Here is a 27,988-nt window from a genome sequence, read left to right on the forward strand (position 1 = left end):
CCGCTCCAGCTCGTCCAACGCCCGCGCTTGACTCTCAGGAAGCGGCTCGGAGGCTCATCCGCCGCGGGCAGATTCCCATAACCGACACGGACTCCGACAATCCCGATGCCACAGTCGTGCGGTGTCTACGCCGTCTGTCGTCTGTGGTAAAAGTGACTCTTCGGCACGGCTTTCTTCTACTGTAGACGATAATGCTGGATGGTTGCGCTCAGGAAAATCACCAGAGACATATGTCGCCTGTTGGGGCTCGCCGGCGGTAAGAAACACTTTACCACAAACTTTTGGAAGTAGGCATAAAGTGAGCAAACAACCCCCCCCCCCCCCCCCCCCCCCACCCCCCCGACCCTCAGAGTCGTTGGCGAACACTAGCCAGTAGACTGATTCTTAATTAGTCGTTTTGTGTTCGGAATGTAGAAATACAAAGTGTGTTTTAAGATGAGTTCTTGTTTGGCACAATGCCAGCTACACCCTTTTCCTCGCACCACCTTCAGTCCATGCCATAAAAGTGAACTTGTGCACGTCTTTAAAAAAACCCTTCCCGTTCCGCGGAATGTGGAAGAACGAAACACACAAGTGTGGCTTCCTACTGAAACAATATGAATGAAAGAAATGAGAGCAGAGGGAGCACGTAGGAATGACACCGATGCCTCAAATCGTTGCTAGCGCCCTGGAGCTAAATAAAAACACAAAAAATAAGGACATTTGTGTGGGGTATAGCATTGTCGGTTGTCACTAGGGATGGGAATTGATAAACATTTATCGATTCAGATTCCATTACTGATTCTTTTACTGATTGTCATTGGGTAGGGGAATGAAATGATATATTATATCATATGATAACACAAAAGATGTTTCTGCATAGTGCTGTGAGATATGGACAAAATGTCATATCCCTATATAGGTACTATTGTCTCTCGATTTTATATATATATATATATATATATATATATATATATATATATATAATATTGGCAAATTTCTCTGATCATATTTCCCTTATTTATAAAACGTTTTGTATTGAAAAACTAAAAGGGATACAAGATAAAAATACAGCACAAATCCTGGATAAATATCTTGTAGTCAACCAGTTTTCAAGAAATGTACTCTCTTTTTGTACATTGTCCATCCATCCATTTTCTGTACCATTTCTCCTCACTAGGGTTGTAATGGTTTGTAATGTACAGTGTTATTTTAATCCATGCTCCTCTAGCAGTGAGGCCTCCTCACTGGAGGACATAATCAATAAATATTGTCCCAACCCTGCAATTGTATTGATCAGATTCTACTTGAGTTCTATAATTTACAATTGCCTGGGAGGCCATAAAGGTAACAGAGTGCGATTTGTAATTGGATGAGGGCGTCGAGGGGTGGGGAAGAGGAAGCAGAGAGTCCGACTCGAAGGCTGACGGTTGTGGGAAATACTGTACAGTACGAGTTTAATGTTGTTTTGGCGTGATTGTGGCCGACAGTAATCATTTGTTTTGAAATAGTTTGTCGATAGCTCACTGCTCATCCTGGTTCCTTCGTCCAAGCTGCCGCACATAGCATTTGAAAAAGTTGGGTACAGTTGCAGGTTGTGCAGGCAAGAGGTTTAATTGCAAAATGAAACAATGAAGGGCTCCAACAAACTATTAGCATGGTTTCAGACTACAAAGTAAAGTGTGGATTAAGGGAGTGATATAGGCACAATCATTGAAGGAGAGCAAGCCAAGCCCCCCGCCCCCTGACACCCCACTATAGTAGCAAACGGCACAACTTGAAGCCTTTGAGAAAATATGACCCCTGACTACAGTTGACCCCCACCGACTCGCGGTTCGGCAATCGCGACTTCACCCGCCCACACATTAATTTTTTTTGGTGTCTTATCCCAGTATATTTTTGACAAAACAAAGTCTGAAAATGCTTTAAAAATTTTTTTTGTGGCAACATACTGTTATAGTATGTATGAAATGTATTTAATTTAGTAATTATCTTATTATTGTGATAAATATCAATAAATAAAATGTTTTCTTTGTGTACATGGTGTCCCCATGCAGCGAACATGCCGCCGCTCATGCACTTCTCGTGTGATCAGTAACAGGTGCAGGTCCCTACAGTAGGCTACATGTGCTGTAAATCTCTGCTTATTTTTTGGGCTTTTCGCCAACACATCAAGATGCCACGCAAACGTCATGCTCCTACAAATGCTTCTGACAAACAGACGAAGCGCCGGCAGAGAGTAATGACGCTCCAGGAAAGTGTTTACGTCCTTAAATTTTTGAAAATCTGATATCAAGTAATGCTGCAGCAGCACAACATTTTGGAGTTAACGAAAATATTGTAAGGTCCGTCAAGAAGAATGAAATTGCAATAAGGAAGACTGTACAGGTTAGTTTTTTTGGGAGTGCTAAAATGGTTGGAGTGGTGTGTGGCAAACTCATTGTGTGGATGGAGTCTGCCTTGGCCGTGTGGATTACAGAGTGCAGCAAAAAGAACGTTCTCGAGGACAGCAACATTATCCAGGAGGAAGCAAAGAATATATACATGCAATTCTAGCAAAGCCCAGCCAACACATAGGAAGCGGGACCATCATTGGCACCACAAGTGGAGTTTCAAGCAAGCAAGGGATGGTTTGAACGCTTTCAGAAGCAGTTCAAACTCAGGAATGTTTTATTGCACAGGGAAGAGTCATCTGCCGACACTGAAGCAGCAGAGAATTACCTTGAGGCTTTCTAAAAAAATGATTAATGAGAATGAGAATGTCTGCCTTCCGCAACAGGTTGTTGATAAGAAGACTCTCATGTTCTGGAAAAAGATGCCTTCCCAAATAACATGGAGGAAACCAAAGCCTTGGGATTCAAGGCACCGAAAGACAGAGTAACACTTATAATGTGTGGCAATGCTACTGGCTTCATGCTCAAACCAGGACTTATTTATAAGTCTGAAAACCCTAGGGCCCTTAAAAATAAAAACCTGCTACCTGTGTTCTGCACGCACAACGCACAACCCCAAAGCTTGGGTCACCAAATAAAGTCCTTGCTTCAAACTGGTTCCATCAGAGCTTAATCTCTCAATTCAAGGATTACTTGAACAATTTACGCATCAAATTGAAAATGTTGCTCATGATGGACAATGCTGGCAGCCACCCAATGGATTTATATTACGAGGGAGTTTAGATCAAAATTCGTCCCAGCCAGCACCACTTCCCTAATCCGGCCTATGGACCAGAGTGTGATTTATGCCTTCAAGGCGCTTTACACACTCAACTCTCTGAAACTCCTTGTGCAAGCAATCGATATGGACAATGAATTTATGCTGAGGCAATATTGTTGTAAATTTACGATTGCCACGTTTAACTGTCATCGGTCTATCTCTGAAGGACATGAAAAAAAACTAACAATGCGTGTTGTAAAAAATTGTGGGCAGGGTAACGCAGCGATTATTAAGGCAGTCACTTTAGCGAAAGCACTTGGTGGGGACGGCTTCGATGACATCACCGAAGAAGTAGTAAGCACCCTCATCGATAGCCACTCGGAACCCCAAGCAAACACGGAATTGGCGGAGTTGACCGAGTCTGCTAGCGAGGAAGAAGATGATACATCGGTTATAGAGCCTCAGGAGGATGAAGGTCTAATATTGGAGCGTTTTTATGAACTTATGAAGCTATCCAAGGAATTAACAGAGAAGGCTGAAAAATGAAATATCCCTCTATGGAACGCTCCCCAAAATTCTGCAATGCCGGCAACGCTATAATTTAGATTTCCAAATGCTTTTTGTCATGATGAAGAAACAGCGATAGCAGCTGCTGATCACCATGTTCTTCAGGCCGAAAGCCGCTGACAAAGTGAAGAAGAGATAAAACTACTGGTTTGCTGTTGAATGCTTATTGCTCTACAAGAACTGTTGCTTGTTCTACACCACCTCTCTAATTTTTTTTATACATCAGAATTGTTGAAGTGTACGTACACAGGTATGTTGTAAATGCCCAGCTGGAAGCTGTTTGCTCTTCAACAATGAATATTTAAACATAAAGCAGTGTTTGAGGACATTTGAACCATTATTAAAGTGTTTTGTGAATGTAGTTTGTGGTATATTTCAACTATTAATACCTGGATAGTGCATAGGCAGTTATAATCATTTTTTGGAGAGTGTCAATTTTATGTGGAAATTCGCTACCCGCGGCTTGGCGCGGTCCTTATCCCCTGCAGTTAATGGGGGTCGACTGTATATGAAATGTGGTTTTATTTGGAGTGTGAGAGAGAGAGCCCAATCTGCAGTTTGTGGCCAAGTGCAAAGCAATGTATTCATGAAACCATCGCAATTGCCATCTCGTAACAAAACACAACACTTATGGACAAACTCGAAAGCATCGTAATCGCCATCTCGTAACAAAACACAACACTTATGGACACACTGCCAGATTTTCTTTAATGAAAAGGTGGTGAATTGAACACTACAGCCTCTTGATCGCCAGAGCAGGTAAACCCCACACAATCGGGGAACAACTGTATTTACAGTACATTTTTTGCAAAAACGTTCTTCCTTCCTTTTCGGATCACCGTTCCTGCTGCTGTGGTTTGTTTACATCATGGTCTGTCGGGGTAGCGAACCTGTCTTGCCTTGTGCTTTATTCTGGTTGGGCTCTCCCTGGATTATCAAGTCAATCTGGATGCCGGTGAGGTGTAGTTCAAGGTGTTGTGCGTTACTTCGGGTAATCCGTTTTAATTCTAATTTACTCATAACATACTGCTGCCATATCGGCTTAGCAGTGCTTAGGGCAGGCACACTTCAAAGGCGACACACAACATATCACTGGCTTTGTTGTTGCTGCTGCTTTGTGCCGGCTGCCATTTCTGGTGGCCTTTGATTAAAGGCCTTTTCACACCGCACTTGAGCTATGTGAAAGGCCCGCGCAACACAGCAGCAATGACCACGACACCCGGTCCACTGTGCTCGAATTTGCAGGTGCTGACATAGCAGCCTACAAGGAAGTAAACAGGAAAGTTTTCCCGCAGGAGACGTAGACCGCACCTCAGCAACTTTGGCAATATATAGTTTTTTGTTGTTGTTTTTTTTTCAAATGAAAGCTCCGCCCCTGCGGCACGGTGACTACTTGACGATTGATGACTCTAAATTGCCTGTAGGTGTGAATGTGAGTGTGAATGGTTGTTTGTTTATTTGTGCCCTGCGATTGGCTGGCAACCAGTTCAGGGTGTTCCCCGCCTCCTGCTCGATGATAGCTGGGATAGGCTCCAGCACGCCCGCGACCTTAGTGAGAGAAGCGGCTCAGAAAATGGATGGCTGGATGGAACGCTCTGCCCATCGCTGTACCTTTTTATATACGTCATGGTATGTATTGTCTCTTGTGGTGGCACGGTGGATGACTGGTTAGCACATCTGCCTCACAGTTCTGAGGTCCTGCGTTCAAATCTGGCCTGTGTGGAGTTTGCTTGTTCTCCCCGTGCCTGCGTGGGTTGGTAGGTTAATTGAAGATTCTAAATTGTCCATGGGTATGAATGTGAGTCTTAATCATTGTTTGTTCCCATGTGCCCTGCGATTGGCTGGCAACCTGTTCAGGATATACCCCGCCTCCTGTCCGCAGTTAGCTGGGATATGCTCCAGCATACCCGTGACCCTAGTGAGGATAAGAGGTATAGAAAATGGATGGATGGATGGATTTTTCTCTTGTATCCCAAAGTTCGGGACACAAAGACACTGCATTTATCAGAGCTCCCTCCATTTTCCCCAGTACAAGTCAGCCAAAAAAGCACAGGGAACTCACTCTGCCGGCCTCTCTCCCATTGGAGGACTATTCTGACGACACCGCGACGCCACTCTCGCAATAGAACTTCTTTCTCTTCGAGTTTGCAGTGGGGTGCGTCAAACGCCCTCTCGCCCCCTCAGCACATACACAATGAATGGGAAAGTCGAGAGCGTCTATTGCTTTGCCATGTACGGTGTGAAAAGGCTGTATTCATACTTCTAAATCCCCTTTTCCACCAACCAGCCCAGGGACTTTGAGTTCCTGGTACAAAAAGGTTCCTGTGGCTCATTTGTTTTAAGGGTTGCACAATATATTGTTAGATCATCGTCATCGTGATGTGTGCATGCACAATAGTCACATCGCAAAGGTCCTGGCTATGTAGGGGGGGCAAAAGAACCTGGGTACCCAACATGCATTGCGCACATCATTCGACAAATCACAATCGTACTGTGAGTAGTTTAAGCTTGCAAAACATTCTCCAAATAAGAGGCAAAAGGTTCTTGCTTCATTTTATGTCATTCCCAGCTGTAATTCACTGTAAAACTTTCACGTAAAACAAATAAACACAGAATGTCTGCTATCTGGTGACTATAATCTTGTAGTCAGATGCAGGCACAAGGTGCACACAGTAGTGTGTGTTGTTTACTTTAAACTAATGCACTCAAATATACACTGCCACCAGAAAGTATTCACACCACTTTTTCCACATTTTTCTATGTTACAGACTTATTCTCAAACTGATTTGAGTATAATTTTCTTTAAAATAAAACCAACCTAAAATATCACATAATGACAAAGTAAAAACATTTTCAGACAGTTGTACAAATTTATTAAAAATGTCAAGATTTAAATGTAATAGGTTCATAAGTATTCACACCCTTGGGTTAATATTTTGTTGAAGCACCTTTGGCAGCAATCACAGCCTCAAGTCTTCTTGGGTATGTCTCTACGAGCTTGGCATACCTGTTTTAGGGTATTTTCTCCCATTCTTCTCTGCAGATCCTCTCAATGTCAGTCAGGTTGGATGGGCAGCGTCAATGGACAGTCATTTTTAGGTCTTTCCAGAGCTGTTCGATTGGATTCAAGCTCTGGCTGGGCCACTCAAGAACATTCATAGGGTGCTCCTGAAGCCACTCCTTTGTAATCTTGGTTGTGTGCTTTGGGTCATTGTGTCGGAATTTGAATCGATGCCCTAGTCTGAGTTCCAGAGCACGCTGGAGCAAGATATCTCGAAGAATTTCTCTATATTTGCCAGCTGTCATCTTACCCAATATGTGGACTAGTCACCCAGTTCCTGCAGCAGAAAAACAGCCCCACTGCATGATGCTTCCACACCATGCTTCACAGTAGGGATGGTGTTAGCTAGGTGATGAGCAGTGCCTCTTCTTCTCCAGATATTCTTCTTTTCCTTTCGACTTGTCCCGTTAGGGGTCGCCACAGCGCGTCATCCTTTTCCATGAGAGCCTATCTCCTGCATCCTCCTCTCGAACACCAACTGCCATCATGTCTTCCCTCACGACATCCATCAACCTTCTCTTTGGTCTTCCTCTAGCTCTCTTGCCTGGCAGCTCCATCCTCATCATCCTTCTACCAATATACTCACTCTCTCTCCTCTGGACGTGTCCAAACCATTGAAGTCTGCTCTCTCTAACTTTGTCTCCAAAACATCGAACCTTGGCTGTCCCTCTGATGAGCTCATTTCTAATTTTATCCAACCTGGTCACTCCGAGAGCGAACCTCAACATCTTCATTTCCGCCACCTCCAGCTCTGCTTCCTGTTTTCTCTTCAGTGCCACTGTCTCTAATCCATACATCATGGCTGGCCTCACCACTGTTTTATAAACTTTGCCCTTCATCCTAGCATAGACTCTTCTGTCACATAACACACCTGACACCTTCCTCCACCCGTTCCAACCTGCTTGGACCCGTTTCTTCACTTCCTGACCACACTCACCATTGCTCTGGACGGTTGACCCCAAGTATTTAAAGTCCTCTACCCTTGCCATCTCTTCTCCCTGTAGCCTCATTCTTCCCCCACCACCCCTCTCATTCATGCACATATATTCTGTTTTACTTCGGCTAATCTTCATTCCTCTTCTTTCCAGTGCATGCCTCCATCTTTCTAACTGTTCCTCCAGCTGCTCCCTGCTTTCACTGCAGATCACAATGTCATCTGCAAACATCATGGTCCACGGGGATTCCAGTCTAACCTCATCTGTCAGCCTATCCATCACCACTGCAAAAAGGAAGGGGCTCAGGGCTGATCCCTGATGCAGTCCCACGTCCACCTTAAATTCTTCTGTCACACCGACAGCACACCTCACCGCTGTTCTGCTGCCCTCGTACATGTCCTGTATTATTCTAACATACTTCTCTGCCACTCCAGACTTCCGCATGCAGTACCACAGTTCCTCTCTGGGTACTCTGTCATAGGCTTTCTCTAGATCTACAAAGACACAATGTAGCTCCTTCTGACCTTCTCTGTACTTTTCCATCAACATCCTCAAGGCAAATAATGCATCTGTGGTACTCTTTCTAGGCATGAAACCATACTGTTGCTCGCAAATACTCACTTCTGTTCTGAGTCTAGCCTCCACTACTCTTTCCCATAACTTCATTGTGTGGCTCATCAACTTTATTCCTCTATAGTTGCCACAGCTCTGCACATCACCTTTGTTCTTAAAAATGGGCACCAGTACACTTTTCCTCCATTCCTCAGGCATCTTCTCACGCACTAGAATTCTATTGAACAAGCTGGTCAAAAACTCCACAGCCACCTCTCCTAGATGCTTCCATACCTCCACAGGAATGTCATCAGGACCAACTGCCTTTCCATTTTTCATTCTCTTTAATGCCTTTCTAACTTCCCCCTTACTAATCATTGCCACTTCCTGGTCCACCACACTTGCCTCTTCTACTCTCCCTTCTCTATCATTTTCCTCATTCATCAACTCCTCGAAGTATTCTTTCCATCTAGCTAGCACACTGCTGGCACCCGTCAACATATTTCCATCTCTATCCTTAATCACCCTATCCTGCTGCACATCCTTCCCATCGCTATCCCTCTGTCTGGCCAGCCTGTATAGATCCTTTTCTCCTTCTTTAGTGTTCAACCTGCCATACATGTCATCATATGCCTCTTGTTTTGCCTTTGCCACCTCTACCTTTGCCCTATGTCGCATCTCAATGTATTCCTTTCGCTTTTCCTCGGTCCTTTCAGTGTCCCACTTCTTCTTAGCTAACCTTTTTCCTTGTATGATTTCCTGTACTGTGAGGTTCCACCACCAAGTCTCCTTCTCTCCTTTCCTGCCAGAAGATACACCAAGTACTCTCCTGCCTGCTTCTCTGATCACCTTGGCTGCAGTGGTCCAGTCTTCTGGAAGCTCTTCCCGTCCACCGAGAGCCTGTATCACCTCTTCCCGAAAAGCTGCACAACACTCGTCCTGTCTCAGCTTCCACCACATGGTTCTCTTCTCTGCCTTTGTCTTCCTAATTTTCCTCCCCACCACCAGAGTCATCTTACACACCACCATCCTATGCTGTCTAGCCACACTCTCCCCTACCACTACCTTACAGTTGGTAACCTCCTTCAGATTACATCGTCTGCACAAGATGTAATCCACCTGTGTGCTTCTACCTCCGCTCTTGTAGGTCACCCTATGTTCGTGCCTCTTCTGGAAAAAAGTGTTCACTACAGCCATTTGCATCCTTGTTACAAAGTCTACCACCATCTGTCCCTCCAAGTTCCTTTCCTGGATACTGTACTTACCCATCACTTCTTCATCACCCTTATTACCTTCACCAACATGTCCATTACAATCTGCACCAATTATGACTCTCTCTCTGTCTGGGATGCTCAGAACTACATCATCTAGCTCCTTCCAGAATTTCTCTTTCACCTCTAGGTCACATCCTACCTGTGGGGCATAGCCACTAATCACATTACACATAACACCCTCAATTTCAAATTTCAGCCTCATCACTCCATCTGATACTCTTTTCACCTCCAAGACATTCTTAGCCAACTCTTTTTTTAAAATAACCCCGACTCCATTTCTCTTCCCATCTACACCATGGTAAAATAATTTAAACCCTGCCCCTAAACTTCTAGCCTTACTGCCTTTCCACCTGGTCTCCTGGACACACAATATATCAACCTTTCCAACAGCGCCCTGCAGGTTGACGGCGCCGGTGGCGGACGTTGTTAACCCGGGCCACGACCGATCCGGTATGGAATTCTTTGGATGAACGCTCATATTTGTTTGGCAAGGTTTTAAGCCGGATGCCCTTCCTGACGCAACCCTCTGCATTTATCCGGGCTTGGGATCGGCCTACAGTTTGCACTGACTTGTGCCCCCCCCATAGGGCTGCATTCTTCTTCTCCAGATATGGCACTTGCAATTCAGGCCAAAAAGTTCTATTTTGGTTTCTTCAGACCAGATAATTTAGTTTCTGCAGGTCTGAGAATTTTGTTTCTGCACGTCCGAGAATCCTTAAGGTGCCTTTTGGCAAACCCCAAGAAGGCTGCCATGTGCTTTTTAGTGTGAAGTGGCTTCCGTCTGGCCAATTTACCATAAAGGCCTGATTGGTGGAATGAGTTAGCAATGGTTCTGGATGGTTCTCCTATCTCCGCAAGGGAACACTGGAGCTCCGCCTTAGTGGCCATAGGGTTCTTGTTCACCTCTCTGAGCAAGGCGGTTCTTCCCCGGTTACTCAGCTTGGTCGGACGGCCAGCTCTTGGAAGGTTCCTGGTATTTCCAAACGTCTTCCATTTCAGAATAATCGAGACCACATGATTTTTGGGACCTTCAATGCTGCTGAAATTCTTTTGTATCCTTCCCCAGATTTGTGCCTTGACACAATCCAGTCTCTGAGGTCTGCAGACAATTCCTTAAGGCCTCTTTATACTCCTGCGCTCGCGCGGCCAACAGTGCCCGCATTGCATCACGTGACCGGTGCATTGGGCCGAGCGGCCCCTATGCGTCACTTGACGCGCACACAGCAGAAATTGTTGCTGCGCGGAGAATGCCGCGGAGACCATCTCTCGTGATTGTTCCGTTTTAGTCACATGCTGTGATGACGGACTCCGCGTTCCCTTTGGTTCTACGTACCATCTACGCCGATTTTGCAGCATAATTAAACGTAACATCTGGTCATCTAGGTCCATTTGTTCGAGCAGACACTGTTCCACGGTCGCCATTGTTGTTGCTTTGTTCCTTGTTCCGGAAAGAAAAGTACAACAGCTACCGGAAATGCCCCAAAACTGCAGAGGAAACTCCACCTTGTGGTGTCCTAGCCAATACCAGCCGTAGCGACTTGGAGGAGAACTGCAGGTCATTTTCAAAACTGCGCGCGTGGGTTGCGCTCGAGTATAAAGGCAAACTACATGCGGAATAGCTGCAGTGACGTCAGTGGGGTCGCCGCCCGCGCGAGTATAAAGAAGCCTTAGACTTCATTGCTTGGTTTCTGCTCTGATATGCACTCCCAAATATGAGACCTTATATAAACAGGTGTCTGCCATTCCAAATGCTGTTCAATCAACTGAAGGTGGGGTCCAAGTTGTAAATGCATCTCAAGGATGATCAGTGAAAATCAGATGCACCTGAGCTTAAGTTTGAGTGTCATAGCAAAGGGTGTTAATACTTGTTTGTTTAAATTAAAAAAAAAAACAATTTACACGTCTGAAAATACATTTTAATTTGTCATTATGGGATATTTGATGTAGATTTAAAAAAGAAAAGAAAACTATACTTAAATCAGCTTTAGAATAAGTCTGTAACATAGCAAAATGTGGAAAAAGTGAAGGGGTGTGAATACTTTAGGGTGGCACTGTAGAAATACTAAGGTATATTATGTTAAAAGGTGTAAAATAACAGATTGATTAAAAACATGAAGAGTGTTTGGAATCTGCTATACATACTACAATATAACTGGGGATGAAAATAAATTATTTTAACTTCATGTCAGGCTGGACACTTACCAGCTCAGTACTATGGTGCATTTAAATAGAGGTAGACTTGACACAAATATGTCAGTATACTCTATTATATAAGAAAAATTGTTGTTCGTCACGCCTCGTTGGGAGAATATGACCGCCTCGCAAGCAAGTTCAGAGCAATCACGCTTGGTTGGAAGCATACCTGGTACCTTAGTAGCAGCTGCTCTGATCGCCTAGCTCTGGCCCACGGATAGGCTGGGAAGCAGAGTCTGTTCTCATCCCGACCTTCGCGGTTACCAAGCCGTGTGCCCGAACAAAAGGAAGGGGAGGGGTGGCCGGGCAGCTGCCAGCAAGACGAGCTAAGAAGCCAGACCAAAAACACAAGAGAGCAAGGAGGCGGGAGGCAGGAGGGGGCGTGTCGAAGACGACCGAGGACCAGACAAGACCACACCCATCAGCTTGAGTCTGGTCTACAAAATTAAATAAAATGGGTTTAAAATCATATATTAATATAAAATAACCTCAACTTGGTACTCTCTTTACTCACATGTCAAGCACATAGAATTGCTTTTTCTACTTTAGTTTTGGCAAATCAACTGCTTATGTTTCAAATCGCATTTCATGCTGCTTGGAGTCAAATCAAGACAAACAATTCTCAAAATCTCGCAATTGCGCTGGTAAAGTTGACACACTGACACAGGCATCAGATAGGCATATATTTGAAATATTTCTGCAGAGTTCGTGAAATATTAAAACAGACATTTATCCTTGGTTAAACATCAAATGAGTTCACGGGTTGCAGTACTCTCAAACACCAGTGGGTGGCACCTTGCATGCACGATTGGATATTAAGCAAATAGTTTGTTGCTGTATTTGCAATTGCAAATAATTACCCTTTAATGAACAAATCCCAATGAAATTGACAAACTGCAAATTGAGAGGAACATGAACAAAGTATTGTTTTGTCGTAGAAAGCAATTTTATTACATTTACACATACAGTATATCCGCTTTCAAAACACTTTAAACATTCCAAAACATTAAATACACACACAGTGATGCTGTGAAAAGCCTTACGTTTCTGTTGTCTAATAGCAAGTGTCTGGGGTGTGTTTTTATACTTACTGTAGCTGTAAAACACTTTAAAAAAATATATATATTGCTCAAAATGTGATATACACACACGTTTATATACAGCGGCATTGTACTTTTAAATCACGGCGTAGTAGGGGTTTAAAGGACCTCAAGGCTGAGAGTTCTTGTTGCAACCCTGTTGTGTTGTACATTTTTGTGGAACGAGCTTTTCTTTCAGCCAAACACTCAGATGAGGAGAGACAGAGGCGCTTTTGTTGCTGCTGTCCGACCACCTCAGATACTTGGTACAACAACATTCCGCTAAAATAAAACAAAAACAAAACCCAAAGTATCAGCGTAGCTAGCTGGACAGACTGGTTTGCCTTCCTTTTATGCTTTGTAAATGTTTTCAGGTCGAGAGAAATTTCAAGTGCTAAAAAAGGACACCCTGGATCAGTAACATGCAGAAAGAATGTCTCCATAATATTTGATCCTGCTTGAACAAATGGAACGGTGACACTGCACCAGTTCCCACATCTCAGTGTTTTCTTATCATTTGTGGGCTTCCACTCGACTCTACTCTGGGTGAAAAATCCAAATTATCTGCAGGAGTTTCACAGTGGTGTTTCTGAGAGGAAGGTTCTCAATGCCAAACACTCCAGTGGCTTGGATTGTTACAGTTCAGTTTTGTGACACCCTTCCTGAGTTTTTGGATAGAAAACTATGACCTCATCTCTGCAATCTCCAACATGTCATCAGAGGTCATTGTCATTGAACTTTGTCACAAGCAAGTCTTGCTATCTTGGTGGCCAAGCAATCTTGCAATCCGAGCTAATCAATCCTGACTTTGCATAATTTAAGTTTCCACCAGGCAATGCATTTCTGTTCAGCATGCTATCCAGTACAGCCTGCAATTGTGTGATCTGTATTGTATTTCTACTGCCGTGTAACCTGCCAGGAAATTCAATAAAGTAGTAGAATATTACAGAGTTCCAATACCAGGCCTGCGGTGTCCTAATTTCATTTTATTTTTTTAAACAAAGTGCTAGTGTGTACGACTTAACTTTTTGATTTGTGGAAATGGGATATTAACATTAAGATCCATGAATCCTTGCTCAGTGGAACCTTTATGGTTGAACACAATCCATTCTTTTTGTCCTGTTCGGCTGTTAGGTCAATCAGAATGGAATCTGTATCCTTTTTATGCCGGAACAGTTTTACTGTGTCTGAGTGGAGTTTTTAAGCTTCCGCTGTGGTATTATAATTGAGGTTTATTGAGAATCAGACTTGATCAGTCGAACAGAACAAAGTTTCTAGAAGGGAGAGAGAAACAAATACAAAGCACTAATTGTAAACAGGATGAGAGAAGTAAATCATTACATTATCTACAACAATGAAACATTAAATATGAGTGTTACATGGGGCTGTAGTGCTACACCCTGTGAGGGAAGGACAGGACAAGCTAGAACAGGACAAGAGCAGGAGAAGAAGCATGCAGGACAAGGGTCGTGAACCCGGCTGTACAATTGAAGTGTGGTTGCATTAATTATGTAAATTATAAAAGTCTACAGGGCGAGAGTATAAGTGAGGGGATACACAAGCGATTTGCATATTCATTAGTTATTTGTTGCAGTAAGTGCATGACCCCACACCCAGTGAAAGAGTCCTAGGGGTGTGTGCCTGCGGATAGATGCAAGTAAATTGATACCATTTCCAGAATGGAACATAATCCATTCTGGAACAATGGTATCCTCTCATTTGTCTGAATTTCAAAAATATTTTCCCCCATTCGAAAATAATGGAAATTGAATTAATCTAATCCAACATCAAACTGTCCTGATTATGAAACCTTTAGTAACCCTATACAGTTTGCCTGTGTGCAGGCAATGTTTTATGTAAAATTTGAACATTCGTGGTGTAAAAATTAGCTAACCAGGTCAATAATAATGTTATGTAATAAAACCCTGTTAACTGACCAGCTAACTAGTCGACAGCTACGTAGTTGTGGACTCTACAAACTTCCCAATGCTCACTCATCCACTCTATATTTGTTTACCAAAACGGAAGATGACACCATTGCACTGCATAAATCCCAGTGTTTTCATGACGTCATCGGGCCAGATTACAATAATGTCAGGATGACAAAGCTGTTCACACTAGAGACAGACTTCTGCTTTGGTAGGTGTGTCACACACACTCAGACGACAGAGTCTTTGCAATTTCCCATGAATTTGTTGGCATATTCAAGAGTAAAATCGGTGAGTGTTTCCCTTCGGCCATATGCCAACCGGGGTTTTTGTCACCAAACAGAATTATGGAAGAACTGTATGCGAGTAGATGGGGAAAACCAACGTTTGATTGGGTCAATTGTTCTTATGGTTAGAGACTTTAGTGCCACCTGCTACTTTGGAAAGTGCTTCAAATGTGTTTTCATGTGGACAGACAGTTGAGAAATGTTATTGAAATAAGCAGTTTATGGTTGCATATAGCATGTATATTATGAGTCATTCTCCCCAACAGGTCCGCCTGCGCAGCAGCAGGAAGGACAGATGGACTGTGTTGCTGCACTCTCTGACCCAAGTGATGCTGGGGCTTTGTCACAGGTAAACAAACGGTGTCAAGCTGACAGGGCACTGTCAACACTATACAGTCGAAGCATAATACTGGAGCCACTCTGACTGACTGTGTGTGCGTGTCAGGATGCATTAAATGTCGAGGAGGATCTGAGCGAGGACGAGAATGTCAGACGCAGAGCAGAGCGACGCAGGACCAAAAGAAAGGTACATGCGCAAATGTTGCTCCATTTTAAACATGAGACATATTTAGAGCTCTTACTCAATTCCAAAGAAGGCGATAACGAGGGCTGCAGGCATTTTTAATTTTAATTTTATTTTTTTAGAAATAATTATTCTACCGTTTCGCCAATCTGTTAATTTGAAACAAATGTATTTTGCATTATTAAACACAATAACATGCATAGGAGGTGTAGTTATTATTTATTTGTATTATTATTATTTATTTTTCTACTCGGACTGCACGATTTCGGCCAAAATAATCATAATTATTTTGATCGATATTGTAATCACTATTATTAATCATGATTATTCCTCATGTTAGGGAAAACTCTTGATTTTTATTGCACTACTTTTCAACAAACAATATGGAACAGGTTTCAGTGCATAATTAATCTTTAAATAAGAATAAATGTACCCCACAAAATTCTACTTTACCCAGGGCTAACTGAATAAATATGCTATTACAAAGTGCAATCACGAATTGCAAGTTAATTGAAGCAAATGCAGTTCATGCATAAAACACAATAACATTAGTCTGCAAGCACCGGCTTTTCATTTGGAAATCCTTGCCGTCAATAAAGTGAATTGTCAAGGACGGGTACATCTCCGTTGTTCTGCTTGACCAGTGGTCAGTCATGGCACAGTCACAAACTGCAAAGAACTCAACAATTGTGATTTTTCCCTCTCTATTTACTTCTGGCGTTTTTTCATTGCGGTCAGGCCAGCCGAAAAAGTTGAAGGCAAGGCAGCTGCTACTACGATTTTTAATAGTGTCTTACCATGACATGCTCCCTCTCTGCCAATGGGCTGAGAGGGCCAACTTAAAAATAAAAGCTTCATATAGTCCTATATTGGACATGAGTGCCATTTTAGGCTTTTATTTTGAAGTTGGCCCCGGAGCCTGGTGCCGCGCTCAATGAAGCCTTAACCATGCGTTTGCCCCCCGGTGGCTGGTTGACTAGGTTGCGGGTACTGCTGCATATGAATCAGAATCAGAATCATCTTTATTTGCCAAGTATGTCCAAAACACACAAGGAATTTGTCTCCGGTAGTTGGAGCCGCTCTAGTACAACAGACAGTCAATTTACAGAACACTTTGGAGACATAAAGACATTGACAAAAAACAATTGTGCAAAAAGTCCTCTAGCACTTAGAGCAGTTCGAATGACTAATATCGCAATAGTCCGGTGCAATGACCATTGTGCAAAGGACGCTGAGACTTCAAGGAGTGTATGCGGTTTAAAGTGACGAGTAGTGCGAGAAGCACTTTTCATATGCAGCATTTCAAATGTAATAAAATCGCCCACGATCAGGCTCCTTTAACCGTGGCAGCCAAAGTCGTGATCAAGATTAAAATTTGATTAATTGTGCAGCCCTAGATTATACTGTAGTATCTGTGCCTTTGACTTTGTCTGTATGTCTTTAAAAGGCTGGGCCTGGCCTAATGAGTGATGTGGGTGTCAGCGAATAAGAGTAGAGTTGGCTGGCTTTTAAATGGTTAGCCCGTCTGCGTGTTGAACAACTCCATGTGAGTTGTGGCCATTGGCCGCTTGTGTGTGAATGTACTTATTATTATGTGTTTGTTTTCTTACCGTTTGTTAATAAAGCGATTAAATGCTCTGATCCCCTGCAGGGGGGATTACAATACGCTCTAACAGTGACTATATTAAACAGTAACTATATTAAAATAGCTAACATCGATACGTTACCTTGTGTTGGCGATTGTGCTGAGTTGCACTATATTGTCCTTAAGTGGGAAATGATCCCAAACTTTGGACATTCTCTGTCTTTAATGGACACTTTCCTCCTGGCTTATTTCTACACATCCGTGATCCGTGTGACTGCAGTAACATTAATCTGTGTGGAAAAATTATCCCTGCAAAGGTTGGAGCCAGATATTTTGCTGCAACCTTTTTTTTATAATTATTTGATTAATCTTTGCAGCCCTAGCGTCAACTTCTAAATCTTTTTTCCAGCGCCGTCGAAAACGTAAGAAGCAGGAGCATGTGAAGCAAAGCGAGACAGCTGAACAGGTAATTGTCATGTTTTTCGCGTTTGATTTTGCTGTGCTATGTTGGATAATAACATGGTCCTCCTCATTAGGATGATGACGATAGAGGCAGCAAGTCTGAATTGGATGACAGTGAATCGGAAGTGGAAGCTAAGACGGAGGGGCACACACATCTGCAAAATGAGGACAAAAAGGATGCAAAACCAGCTGCCTCATACAAGCTTGCTACCTCCAACACCACCACTCCTTCCAGAGAGCATCACAAGGCAAGATCAACTGAAGAGGTTTGTTCACCTGTTACTTCAGTCTTGAACCCCTGTAGTAGGGGGGAACCTATGGCACATGAGAGCATTTGATCTGGCCCGACATGCAATTGTAAAAACAACACTTTAGAGGAACTGTTATACAAAGCCCCAAAACTTTTAATTTAATCCATATTTTTTCATAAACCTTGTATTTCCCTTGGAGGACATTATACAGTGTGTGGATCCTTTAAAAAGTGTTCGCCACTCCCAGGGCAACAGACCCAAACACCAGTGGGCTGAGTTGTTGGGAGAGCACTTAGAATTTACTTACTTACTACATACTTGTATAAAAATGACACTTAATCCTTAAATCATAGGTTGTAGAAAATCCACACAATAAACAACATTGTTGTATTTTCTTTGGGAACAGAGAGAGTTGATGAGCGGAACCATTTTGTGTTCAACCAACGTTATAAATTTCTGTTTAGCTAGCAAAATACAATTGTAAAAAAGGAAAAAGAATAGTCAGTGTTACATTTTGTTGAATGTAGATTTAGATTGTAAGTTGTTTATTGTGTAAAAATATTGTCATAACATTACTTAAGTTACTGTGATAAAATATCCAGCCCAGTATTGTCCACTCCTAATGGAAGTGAAGTTTTATATCCAATCAAACTGGCCTTAAAAAGGTCTAAAATTTTGCTTGCTTAACAGATATTCTGAAAGAGTGAAATGGCCTCTTACAGGACAAAAGTTTGCACTCCCCTGCTCGATACCACATTCACTAAGTCATTGTACAACATGTCTTGCTGTTGCCTACAGGAGCCAGAGTGGGACATGAGCAGTGCCTTCTTTGCAAACGCTGCCAGCCACATCAAGCATAAAGGAACATGCTGCAAGTCCAAAGAGAACAAAGAAAACGAGGCCAAAAAGGAGGTATTATACAGTCATGCAGCGGGATGAGGAATGCGTCTCATAATGTTGGTTATACTGGTGTGTTTGTTCCTGTGGGTGGTGCTGTGTAGAAACTAGACTTTGAATCACCTTTAAAAGCAGCTGCTGGAGTGTGCATGTATTTGGGATGAGCATTTGACTAGATTTCTTTGATAGACTCTGGGGCAAATTAACAAATCAATCAATGAATTGTTATTTTTTAACTCAATGCCATTGACAGCTATATACATCAAATATGCATGTTAACTGGGATGACTGGCAGTGAATAATTAAAGGGGATGAATGTAGCTTTCTGTGAACGATCTGAACTCCTGTGTTGTATTACGTAGAATAAGCTGCTCAGAAGAGTTGTCATAGAGTGCAGTTTGTATCTTGATGTACACATTCATAGCAATGAATTTAAACTGAACATGCAAATCCCATTGCAGACAAACGTAATTGACACCACGACGAAGAAAAGTACATCACTTGCAGGTAAATGACTGAAAATAACATTTAATGCCTCTTCCATGTTCAAAGATTGTGCAATGCTTTAAACGATGTATACACAGACATGGATATTTTCAAAAACATACGTTCCTACACACTTGTTGAAGTGAACAATTCTGTTGATTTTTAATCATCTTTTGTGCATTAATTTGAGTTATGTGTCTATGAATGTACTGTACATGTAATATCTCACTATAATGAGCAACAGGTGTTAGGCCTAGTCAGATTATGTTGCTTTTTCAGACTTCTGATTCCCCAAAATACATTAAAATGTGGTTTCACTTGCAATTTTTTTTTTCAATCCCTCATAAATTGGGTAAGATATCATATACTGTGAACTTCCACTAATTGCAGGGATTCTGCAAATTGATGGTACTCCTAAAAGATGTTTGTAATTGTGTATACTTGCTACAAGATGGCAACAAAGTACTTAAAACAGAGAAGACCATAAAGCACAAACACCATGCACGCGATCATGAACCCATGGTACATGAATGACTGTATTCAATAGTTAACTTATTCAGCACAAACAAAATACATGAGGCTCATCAATAGTATTTGCTAGCATACTCCCCTAAAAAACACACTGGTACAAACTGAGGTAACATCACACATGGACAAACAAATACTGTATGCTCACTACTATTAGTAGCTCTGTTGGGAGAGAAGCAGTAGCATGCTTTCACACTTTTGACAGTGCATGAGGTGCTTAAACTCAACAACAGCACCAACATTCGCTAAAGTAAAACATGATTGCTTTGGAATGAGCACAAAAACAGTGAATAGCTGAATTTTTTTCCCGTGAAAAATAGGATAAATTCTTCCCAAAATCTGTGAGAATATTCAAATTCACAAAAGCTGAACTGTGACTATGCAGGGATTCACTGTACCCGTAATATACTTGGAAAAAGAAATAAATAAGTAACCTATGGATGTACGTGTGGACCTGGCTTGAACCAGTTGCTGAATCACTGACAAGCATATGTTTTACTTGTAGAAAAAGGGATAAAGCTGGTGCAACAAGGGCAGTACTCAAAAGCAGCCTGCTTGTTTACAGAAGCCATCAAATGTGACCCAAATGATTACAGGTGCGTTCCCTTAATCATTTACCTGAAGTTATTCATGTATTTATTTCGTGTTTACGCTTAAACATTGTCAATTACTAAGAAATGGCAGGTATGCTGGAAACACTTGTCGTGATTGAAACTGATGTTTCTGCAGGTTCTACGGGAATCGTTCTTATTGCTATTACTGCTTAGAGAAGTACCCTCAGGGCCTGGCAGACGCCGAGCGCTCCATCCACCTGGCTCCAGACTGGCCCAAAGGACACTTCCGCAAGGGCAGTGCTCTTATGGGCATGAAGGTGGCCACTAGCACCACACTCGCTTCACATGACGTATACCTTTTCACTTAAGAATAATTGATTGACGACTGCATGCGAATGTGTCTTAGCGGTACTGTGAGGCGGAGAAGGCTATGGAGCAGGTGCTAAAACTGGACAAAGACTGTGAAGAGGCTGTCAATGAACTCTATAATTGCAAAGTGCTGCAATTGATGGTGAATGCACATGCAAATGATTCTATTTTTTTAATGAAGACATTTCCTTAAAACCTCTTTATTGTGCTTCAGGAGTTTGGTTTTGAAGAGGTAGAGAGCACATTGCTGCTGGAGAAATTCTCAACAGTGCAAGCTGTTTTGACTTGTTGCTTCGACACTGCCGGAGGTGGTGACAAATGTGACAAATATCAAAGAATCATATAGCATAGGATGCCCCCCACCCCACCTTTCTTATGAACTCCCTTAATCGAGCTTTTGTTTCCTCCTTTTGCAGCTGCAAGCCAAGATCAGTCAGTTACACAACTTGGGTAATGTGACATTTTTTCATGTGACTGTAAAGCATTTTACCACTTGCGTCCTTCTTGCTTAAAACAGCTTAAGTTTTCACCACGTTATCTGTGGTGATTTGAGTTCATCCTCAAAGTTATGGTAATAGTTTCATGTTATGAGACTAAAGTTGGATGTTTTAAGCAAAGAAAATTGTAATATAAGAACAATGGTTACTTTTTTCCATGTATAAAGTTGTAATATCATGAGAACAAAATAATAATAATTGACTTAATGTCTGAATGTCAAAACTTTTAACTTTATTCTCTTTTTTTTGGTTATGCTTTTATTGTCATAAAATGACATTTTTTGTAAAAATATATTTGTAATCTGATTTCATTCTTATAAAAGGACTTTTTTTTCTTAATCATATTCTGACAAAATTATCATAAAATGCCCTTTTTCTTGTAATGTTCTGACTTGATTCCCATAAAATGTCATTTTTATTTTCTCACCTTTATTCTCATAAAATAATTTTTTTTCCTCATAAGAATTAAATTCTATTCTGATGAAATGACAGCTTTTCTCGTAATACTATAACTTTATTCTCAGAAAATGATGTATTTTCTCCTAATATTCTTTTTTCTCAGAAAATGTAACATTTCTTATAATATTCTGACTTTATTGACTGCAAATATATTCTCAGAATATGAGATTTAATATTTCTCATAATATCACAGCTTAATTTTCATTGTAAAATGAAGCATATTGTTAGATTTAGATTGAGTTTCACGTTTGGCCTTACTGTCACTATTTTGAATTCATCTGCATCATCTTGACAATTACAACTGAAATGATTGAAAGATACGTTTAAGCCCTTACCAAAGTTCAGTTGGGCAGCAATTTTTGCTACCTGACACCCAACAATTATCGACCGTGTGACAAATTGTAGTCTTGTTTTGGTATTTGTTGCAGTTTCACATTCCCTCTGTTGTTTTTCCACCAGCCCTTGCCCATCTCTGTGGGTGGGAAATGTGACGACGGAGCTGACAGAAAAACACCTCAAGAACCTTTTTAAAATGTACGATCAAATATTTGTTTAATTATTGTTTCTATTATAAGGCAACAATGTGTAGTAATCTCACAGAAATAATAACACTTCATCATATGGATACTAAACTAGCTTGTAAGTAGGATTGTCTCACTGCCATTATCATGGCAACAATGATGTAGCCTATTGTACTGGTCGCGGACCAGCCTGGGCACTTCAATTGAACTTTATTTGGGATGGCAGGTGTGTGTCCTGATTCTCATTTACCATGAGTTTGAATGTGACTGGTTAATTCTGCACACAGCCACATCCCCTCTTGTAAGAGGGTATGCACGCTTGTGCAACCACACGTCAATTGTTTATTTTTACTACCCCTTAAAAAATGATAAAAACAAATTATTCTATTGAATTGCAGACATTACAGGTCACACTAATGCTGGAAATAGTTTTGAAATTATTTGTCTTGGTGTATTTTTAGACCTGGCATTTGAACACGGGTGGGTAGACTTTCTATGTCCACTTTAAATACAAAATGCTGTTTTTAAATGCTACTTTATTCATTCAGGAAAAAATAAATAAATCTGGCTCCATGTGAAAAGGTAATTGACCCTCCCCCATTGATGAGCTGTAGCATAAACACAAAGGGTGCTAACTATGCAAAAAAAATAAATAAGGAAGGGGGAGGAATACTTTTTCAAGGCATTGTATGTTTGAAATCTTTATTTTATTTGTATATCTTTTATTTTTATTATTTACATGACAGCTATGGTGAGATTGAGAGCATCCGCGTCCTGCACGAGAGGTTTTGCGCCTTTGTTAATTTCAAGAATGTTAACGACGCGGCCCGCGCCATGGAGAAACTCAACGTGAGTACTCTGCAACTTGCACACTCTTCATTGCTGCCACAAAACAAAGCCCTTTTACAGTTGAACCTCCCTCAGGGTTATTTAATTGAGAACACGCGTTTAGTGGTGCGCTATCCGGACCGTCGCTCTCAGCGAGTTCTTCCTCTTCCACTCGGTGTCACGCAGCAGGCAGGTGCTGCTGCTGGGTAAGAAGCTCTCCATTGTACGGTGGTGCCTTGACTTACAAGTTTTATTTAATAAGATATGAATGCAAAGACGCTTAACTCAATCATATTCCCATTGAAATAAATGGAATTGCCATGAATCCATTCCTGTCCCCTCAAAAAAAAAACACACGATTAAAGATTAAAGCAAAGATTCAAAGTGTGCACAGAACCTTACATTTATGTGCCCCTTGGACCCAATTAGTAACATAATTTGACCATAGATTTGGTTTTGTATCCAACCGCCTTTCAACAACATTGACAGAAGAGCCGTGAGGGAAAATGCAGGAGGTGTTACATTAGTGTTTATTGAACTTCAAAGTGATGTTGAATTGAAACTAGACAGAGCGGGGGGTCGTGGGGGATGGTGGTCCGGTGGCCGGGCCCCTCACTCGGGGACTGGTCGGGGCACTTCGGCCGGGCTCGGGACCTCCCTGGGTCCTGGGGGGTCGGTGGCATCCCCCTGGTTGGGTTCCCTCCTGGACGGGCTCACCCTTCCTCAATGTGCTGGCTCAGCAACTCTGTACTCCAGTTGACTAACATGCATGTGATTATGGTGTTCATTCACTAATAAGTTTGATAGACACACTATAGGACACACTAATGCCTTGTTCTGGAATCACTAACAACAACACGTTATGCTAACTCACAGGTTCTTACAGGTGTTTAGACACTAAAAAAAGAATCCCACTACACCACTCATCGGTAGCACTCCCTTGCTCATTTCCCACATCCTGTCCTGCCCTTTTCTGTCCTCTCTTGTTCTCTTGGTTATTTATTGCATGTCCTTACCGGGTGCCCCCCCTCCCCCCAATCTACAAATGACTGTTATAATGTTACTTGTGTTCAAATAGCTAGACTGTCTCACTATTGTTCTGCTGTGGTTGGAATTTATGTTAACATTTCATTTTATTCCTACATTTGAGCATTTTTCTGTATATTACTTGAATTATTGTGCATCGAAGATAAGATACCAAAAGTATCTAGTTCATGTCCCTGTTTGACATTCAGTTTAATTAGAGTTTATGTTCATTCCAACATTTGTTACAAAGCTACAGTGGTGTACTTGTTGTTTTTTAATAGCTTAGACTACCAGTACTAATCTTGGCTTGATATGCACTGGTCCTGTCAAAAGTGTGTGTGTTGGACAGAACCCATACATAATTAACATAATTAAATAGAATCTAAAGATTTGCACAGTTTGTGCATCACGATTTCATGGTTCAATTCACTGCACTGCTCGTCCTGGTGTGTGCACTTTGGTTACCAGAGGGCAGTATAATACATAGACATAATGATGAAACGTAGAAGAACTAAGCTCCAGTAATATTAGTCGTTTTTCATAGAGGGTAAATAATGTCTGTGAGTATTGTTGTATGCTCTTTATGCATGTTTTGCTACCGTTTATACTGTATGTTGTTTAAAGGTTTAGAACTACTGCAATATCAATTATAGATTTGTTAGTCCGTCTGTAGCGTTTCCATTCTGTTAGCATTAAGATAGCGGATTAGTCAAAATTATTATTATATATGGTTTAGTTTGATATACAAGTGTAATCTTCTCAATTTTATGTTTAGTTTTACAGTAAACCCCAACTGCGATGGGCAACAAACAGCTTGAAACAAACATTTGGTCTCTTTTTTTTTTTTTTTTGAAGAATTCCTCACTATCTGCTGCTTCGCTCCCACCATCTAATGCGTTTAACTAAAGTTTTTGCTCACAACTCAAGACAAAAATCCAAACAACGGCTCGTTTTGCGATTAAACTCATTAATTAGGGTCAATGGTAAGTCAAGGTACCACTGTTTTCTTTTTTCTTTTATTTATTTTTTTCCCCAATAAATACAGATTACATGTTCTCCTCCTCTATGCCCAGACCCCGGCGGAGAGGCCCCGTAAATGGAGACGAGTGTTACTTCTGGAGAACCACAGGTTGCCATTTCGGGGAGAAGTGTCGCTACAAACACATTACCGATCACAAAGGCAATGACAGGAAGCCGTGGCAGCCTTAAACTGACGTTTGCCTCCCTAGTTGACAGAAAACTGGGACACACCGTCAATGGAACTGGATGGTACGCTACTAAGCAGACCAGCGTCGCTCGACCAGTATATAATTTACCCTGGTAAAAACGGAGCACAGAAGTCAAGATCAGTGCCAGCACTCGGGTTGAAACGCAGGAGAAGTCAAGCATGTGCCCCAAAATCCACTGGGAATGTGATGACTTTCACTGCAAAACAAAGCAATAACAGCATCGCCCCATGGTGACATGCTGACTGCTCTGTGCCTTAAGGGACCAAACCTCAAAGACGCACGGACCGATGTATTCTATTGGTTCTGGTCTGTACAACAGTGAACAAATGATTGTATTAGTTTGTACACAACAGAAGAGTATTAGGCTACGCTGAAAATAAAGAAATGGGAGAATTACAAGAGAAAAAAAGTCAAGTTACAGGAATAAAGTTTGGAATGTACGAGAAAAGAAAACAAGAGATACAGTATGAGACTAAAGTCAGAACATTGAGTGATTGCCGGAAGTGCCACGTAGATGTAAAAACCACTCTTCTGGTTTTTGTCTCATAATATTCTGGCTTTCGTCTTGTAAAATGAAAACCTTTTGTAAGTATCAGGGTAACTTTGTGTGTAATATTACGGCTTTATTCTTAAAAAATGAAATTTTTTCTCGTTATATTACGATTTAGATTTTCCCAAATGACAACCTTTTTTCACATGGACATTTATTTCTGTAAACTGCAACCTTTTTTTTGAATTACGACTTTATTCTCCTACAATGTTTTTCTCTCCAACTCCAATTTTATTGTTGCAACAATTATTTTCTTATAAAATTGCAACTGTTGTAAAATGAGACCATGTCATATAAAATCTTTTTTCTTGTGATATTACAACTTCTTTCTAGTAAAATTACAGCTATTCTTTTAAAATGCAGAGCTTTGTTTTTTTTTTTTTTTTTTTACACCGGTGTAAAATGACAACTATTCTTATATAACCTTAGATATAATTCACCCCCCCCCCCCAAAAAAAAAATCCTAATATGATTTTATTCCCCTAAAATATATTTTTTCCCTCATAAGTAACTACTTACTTTTTGATAAAATTACATGGTTAGTCCCATAAACTGACATTTTGCTTGTAACATTCTGGTAATTTTTTCAAATGTCTTTATTCCTTGCAATAGTCTGACTTCCTTCTTATACAGTTCTTTTTTTCCTCATAGTATTACACCTTTATTCTCAGATGTGAAATGAGGACATTGTTCTTGTAGTGTGACCTTTTTTCATGTAAAATTTTTTTTTTATTACCCTTGTAATTCTGTGACTGTATACTTGCAGTATCATTCTCGTTATTTCTTTTCAATGTGGCCTTAAAACTTTGTGGAACAACCAGACTGAAACTTTAGTTGTACTTTTCATCATCAGTCTTTCCTTAAAACTGGACTGCATGCTTTTTGTCGTCATCAACCGCCCCATCCTTTTTGTTTTGATTCTTCTAGCCAGTTAAAAAAATAAACTGACAATGAATTTAAAAAAAAAATCCAGGCACCCGATACTAATTCCTGTATCCAACGAAATGGCCACTTTATTATACTTTTTTTTTGCAGTGGAAACAAGTCACTGCTGAATCTATGCAAGCAAAATGCTGGCTGACTTTTTCTGATACATGTTTTGGCCTTCCCCCATGTTGCCATGATGCACATAAAGAAAAGCAGTGTTTGTGATCTCTCAGTATTTCTTTGAACCAAAGAATCTGGTGGCTCTGCACGAAAAAAAAGGCCTTTGCACCAACACTAGCACATTAAAATTGGTGTCATCCAACAGCAACATAACTGAATATTCTCGTTTAGGCCTACACTATGTTCATAAGTAATAGTAACAATATTTATTTCCTATTTATAGATGTTGATCTTTTTTGAGTCCTGCCATAAGGACAGGTTGAACAAATGTTTAGTACAAATGTTTATTGTTAGACAAGCATTCTTATTAAGCACACTTTAAATGTTAACACTGTTTGTGGCACTTCTGCTTCTCGTCCATTATTTTCTGCCTTATGGTTTTTAAAAAAAAAAAAAAAAAAAAAAAAGAAATTGGACAACAGACTTGATGATTGATCACATTTGCTTAATATACTATATTGTTGCTTTTATTTGTGTTTTACCCATTTTCCAAGTGTTATTTCAGGAAAAGGGATTTTCAATTTCGATGTGCACATTTAGTGACCTGCGCACTGCATTGTTAATCCATGACATATTTTGTATTATCGTCACTGCACTGCAATAGTGTTTTGTATTTAATAAATGTTTTTTCAACTACATTACCCACGTTATCTTGTCAGGATTTTCTATGATTTTCTTGTTTCCACAGGGTGGCAGTGTTGCTCATGCAAAATTTCCACAGTTCCCAATCTCACCCTGTCAAAAGATTGCATTTTTCCCTTCCCTCAAATGCAAGATTTCCATCCATCCAATTATTTCTTGGCAGCTTTATTAACCCTGTGAATGTATGTCTGAGTCTGGAAGCAAACAAAGGGACTTGTTACTCATATTAATGTACTGCATGCTCCTGCTGAAAGGATTGGTAGAAATACACTACTTGAATTCAGCATTTTTGTATACATTACAAAATTGAGGATGTTTGAAACTTAAATATTGGTGTACTATGACCTTGAACAAAATCTACAACAATCAATTTCATCAGGTGTATTGTCACTTCTAGTTGAAGTTTACTGTAAAACTAAACTTAAAACACAGAATAACCACAAAGCTACCTTATGAAAGTCCACTA

General features: G+C 41.0%; 1 protein-coding gene across 5 annotated transcripts; it reads left to right on the forward strand.

Moving 5' to 3' along the window:
* On the forward strand, window positions 1-27,518 carry zgc:123010 (uncharacterized protein LOC641500 homolog). Of its 5 annotated transcripts, none has more exons than XM_061790450.1 (16): window positions 1-256; window positions 15,275-15,357; window positions 15,454-15,534; window positions 17,526-17,582; window positions 17,653-17,844; window positions 18,628-18,741; window positions 19,188-19,233; window positions 20,246-20,336; window positions 20,470-20,611; window positions 20,701-20,805; window positions 20,878-20,971; window positions 21,080-21,113; window positions 22,079-22,153; window positions 22,887-22,989; window positions 23,050-23,174; window positions 25,068-27,518. In XM_061790450.1, exons 1-16 carry the CDS (start codon window positions 199-201, stop codon window positions 25,201-25,203), a joined length of 1,536 nt encoding a protein of 511 aa, XP_061646434.1. In that variant the 5' UTR covers window positions 1-198; the 3' UTR covers window positions 25,204-27,518. The 5 variants fall into 5 exon arrangements, with proteins under 5 accessions (XP_061646434.1, XP_061646433.1, XP_061646438.1 ...); XM_061790452.1 differs by having other exon boundaries at window positions 2-256; window positions 23,065-23,174; XM_061790449.1 differs by having other exon boundaries at window positions 22,887-23,174.
* The last annotated feature ends 470 nt before the right edge of the window (window positions 27,519-27,988 follow it).

This window comes from Phyllopteryx taeniolatus, chromosome 11, assembly GCF_024500385.1.
Source record: "Phyllopteryx taeniolatus isolate TA_2022b chromosome 11, UOR_Ptae_1.2, whole genome shotgun sequence".
NCBI lineage: Eukaryota > Metazoa > Chordata > Actinopteri > Syngnathiformes > Syngnathidae > Phyllopteryx > Phyllopteryx taeniolatus.

Coding starts and splice junctions, on each gene's coding strand:
- zgc:123010 (XM_061790449.1), top strand. CDS start 199: ATGGTTGCGCTCAGGAAAATCACCAGAGACATATGTCGCCTGTTGGGG. Junction 15,358..15,453: donor ATGCTGGGGCTTTGTCACAG/GTAAACAAACGG, acceptor TGTGCGTGTCAG/GATGCATTAAATGTCGAGGA. Junction 15,535..17,525: donor GACGCAGGACCAAAAGAAAG/GTACATGCGCAA, acceptor TCTTTTTTCCAG/CGCCGTCGAAAACGTAAGAA.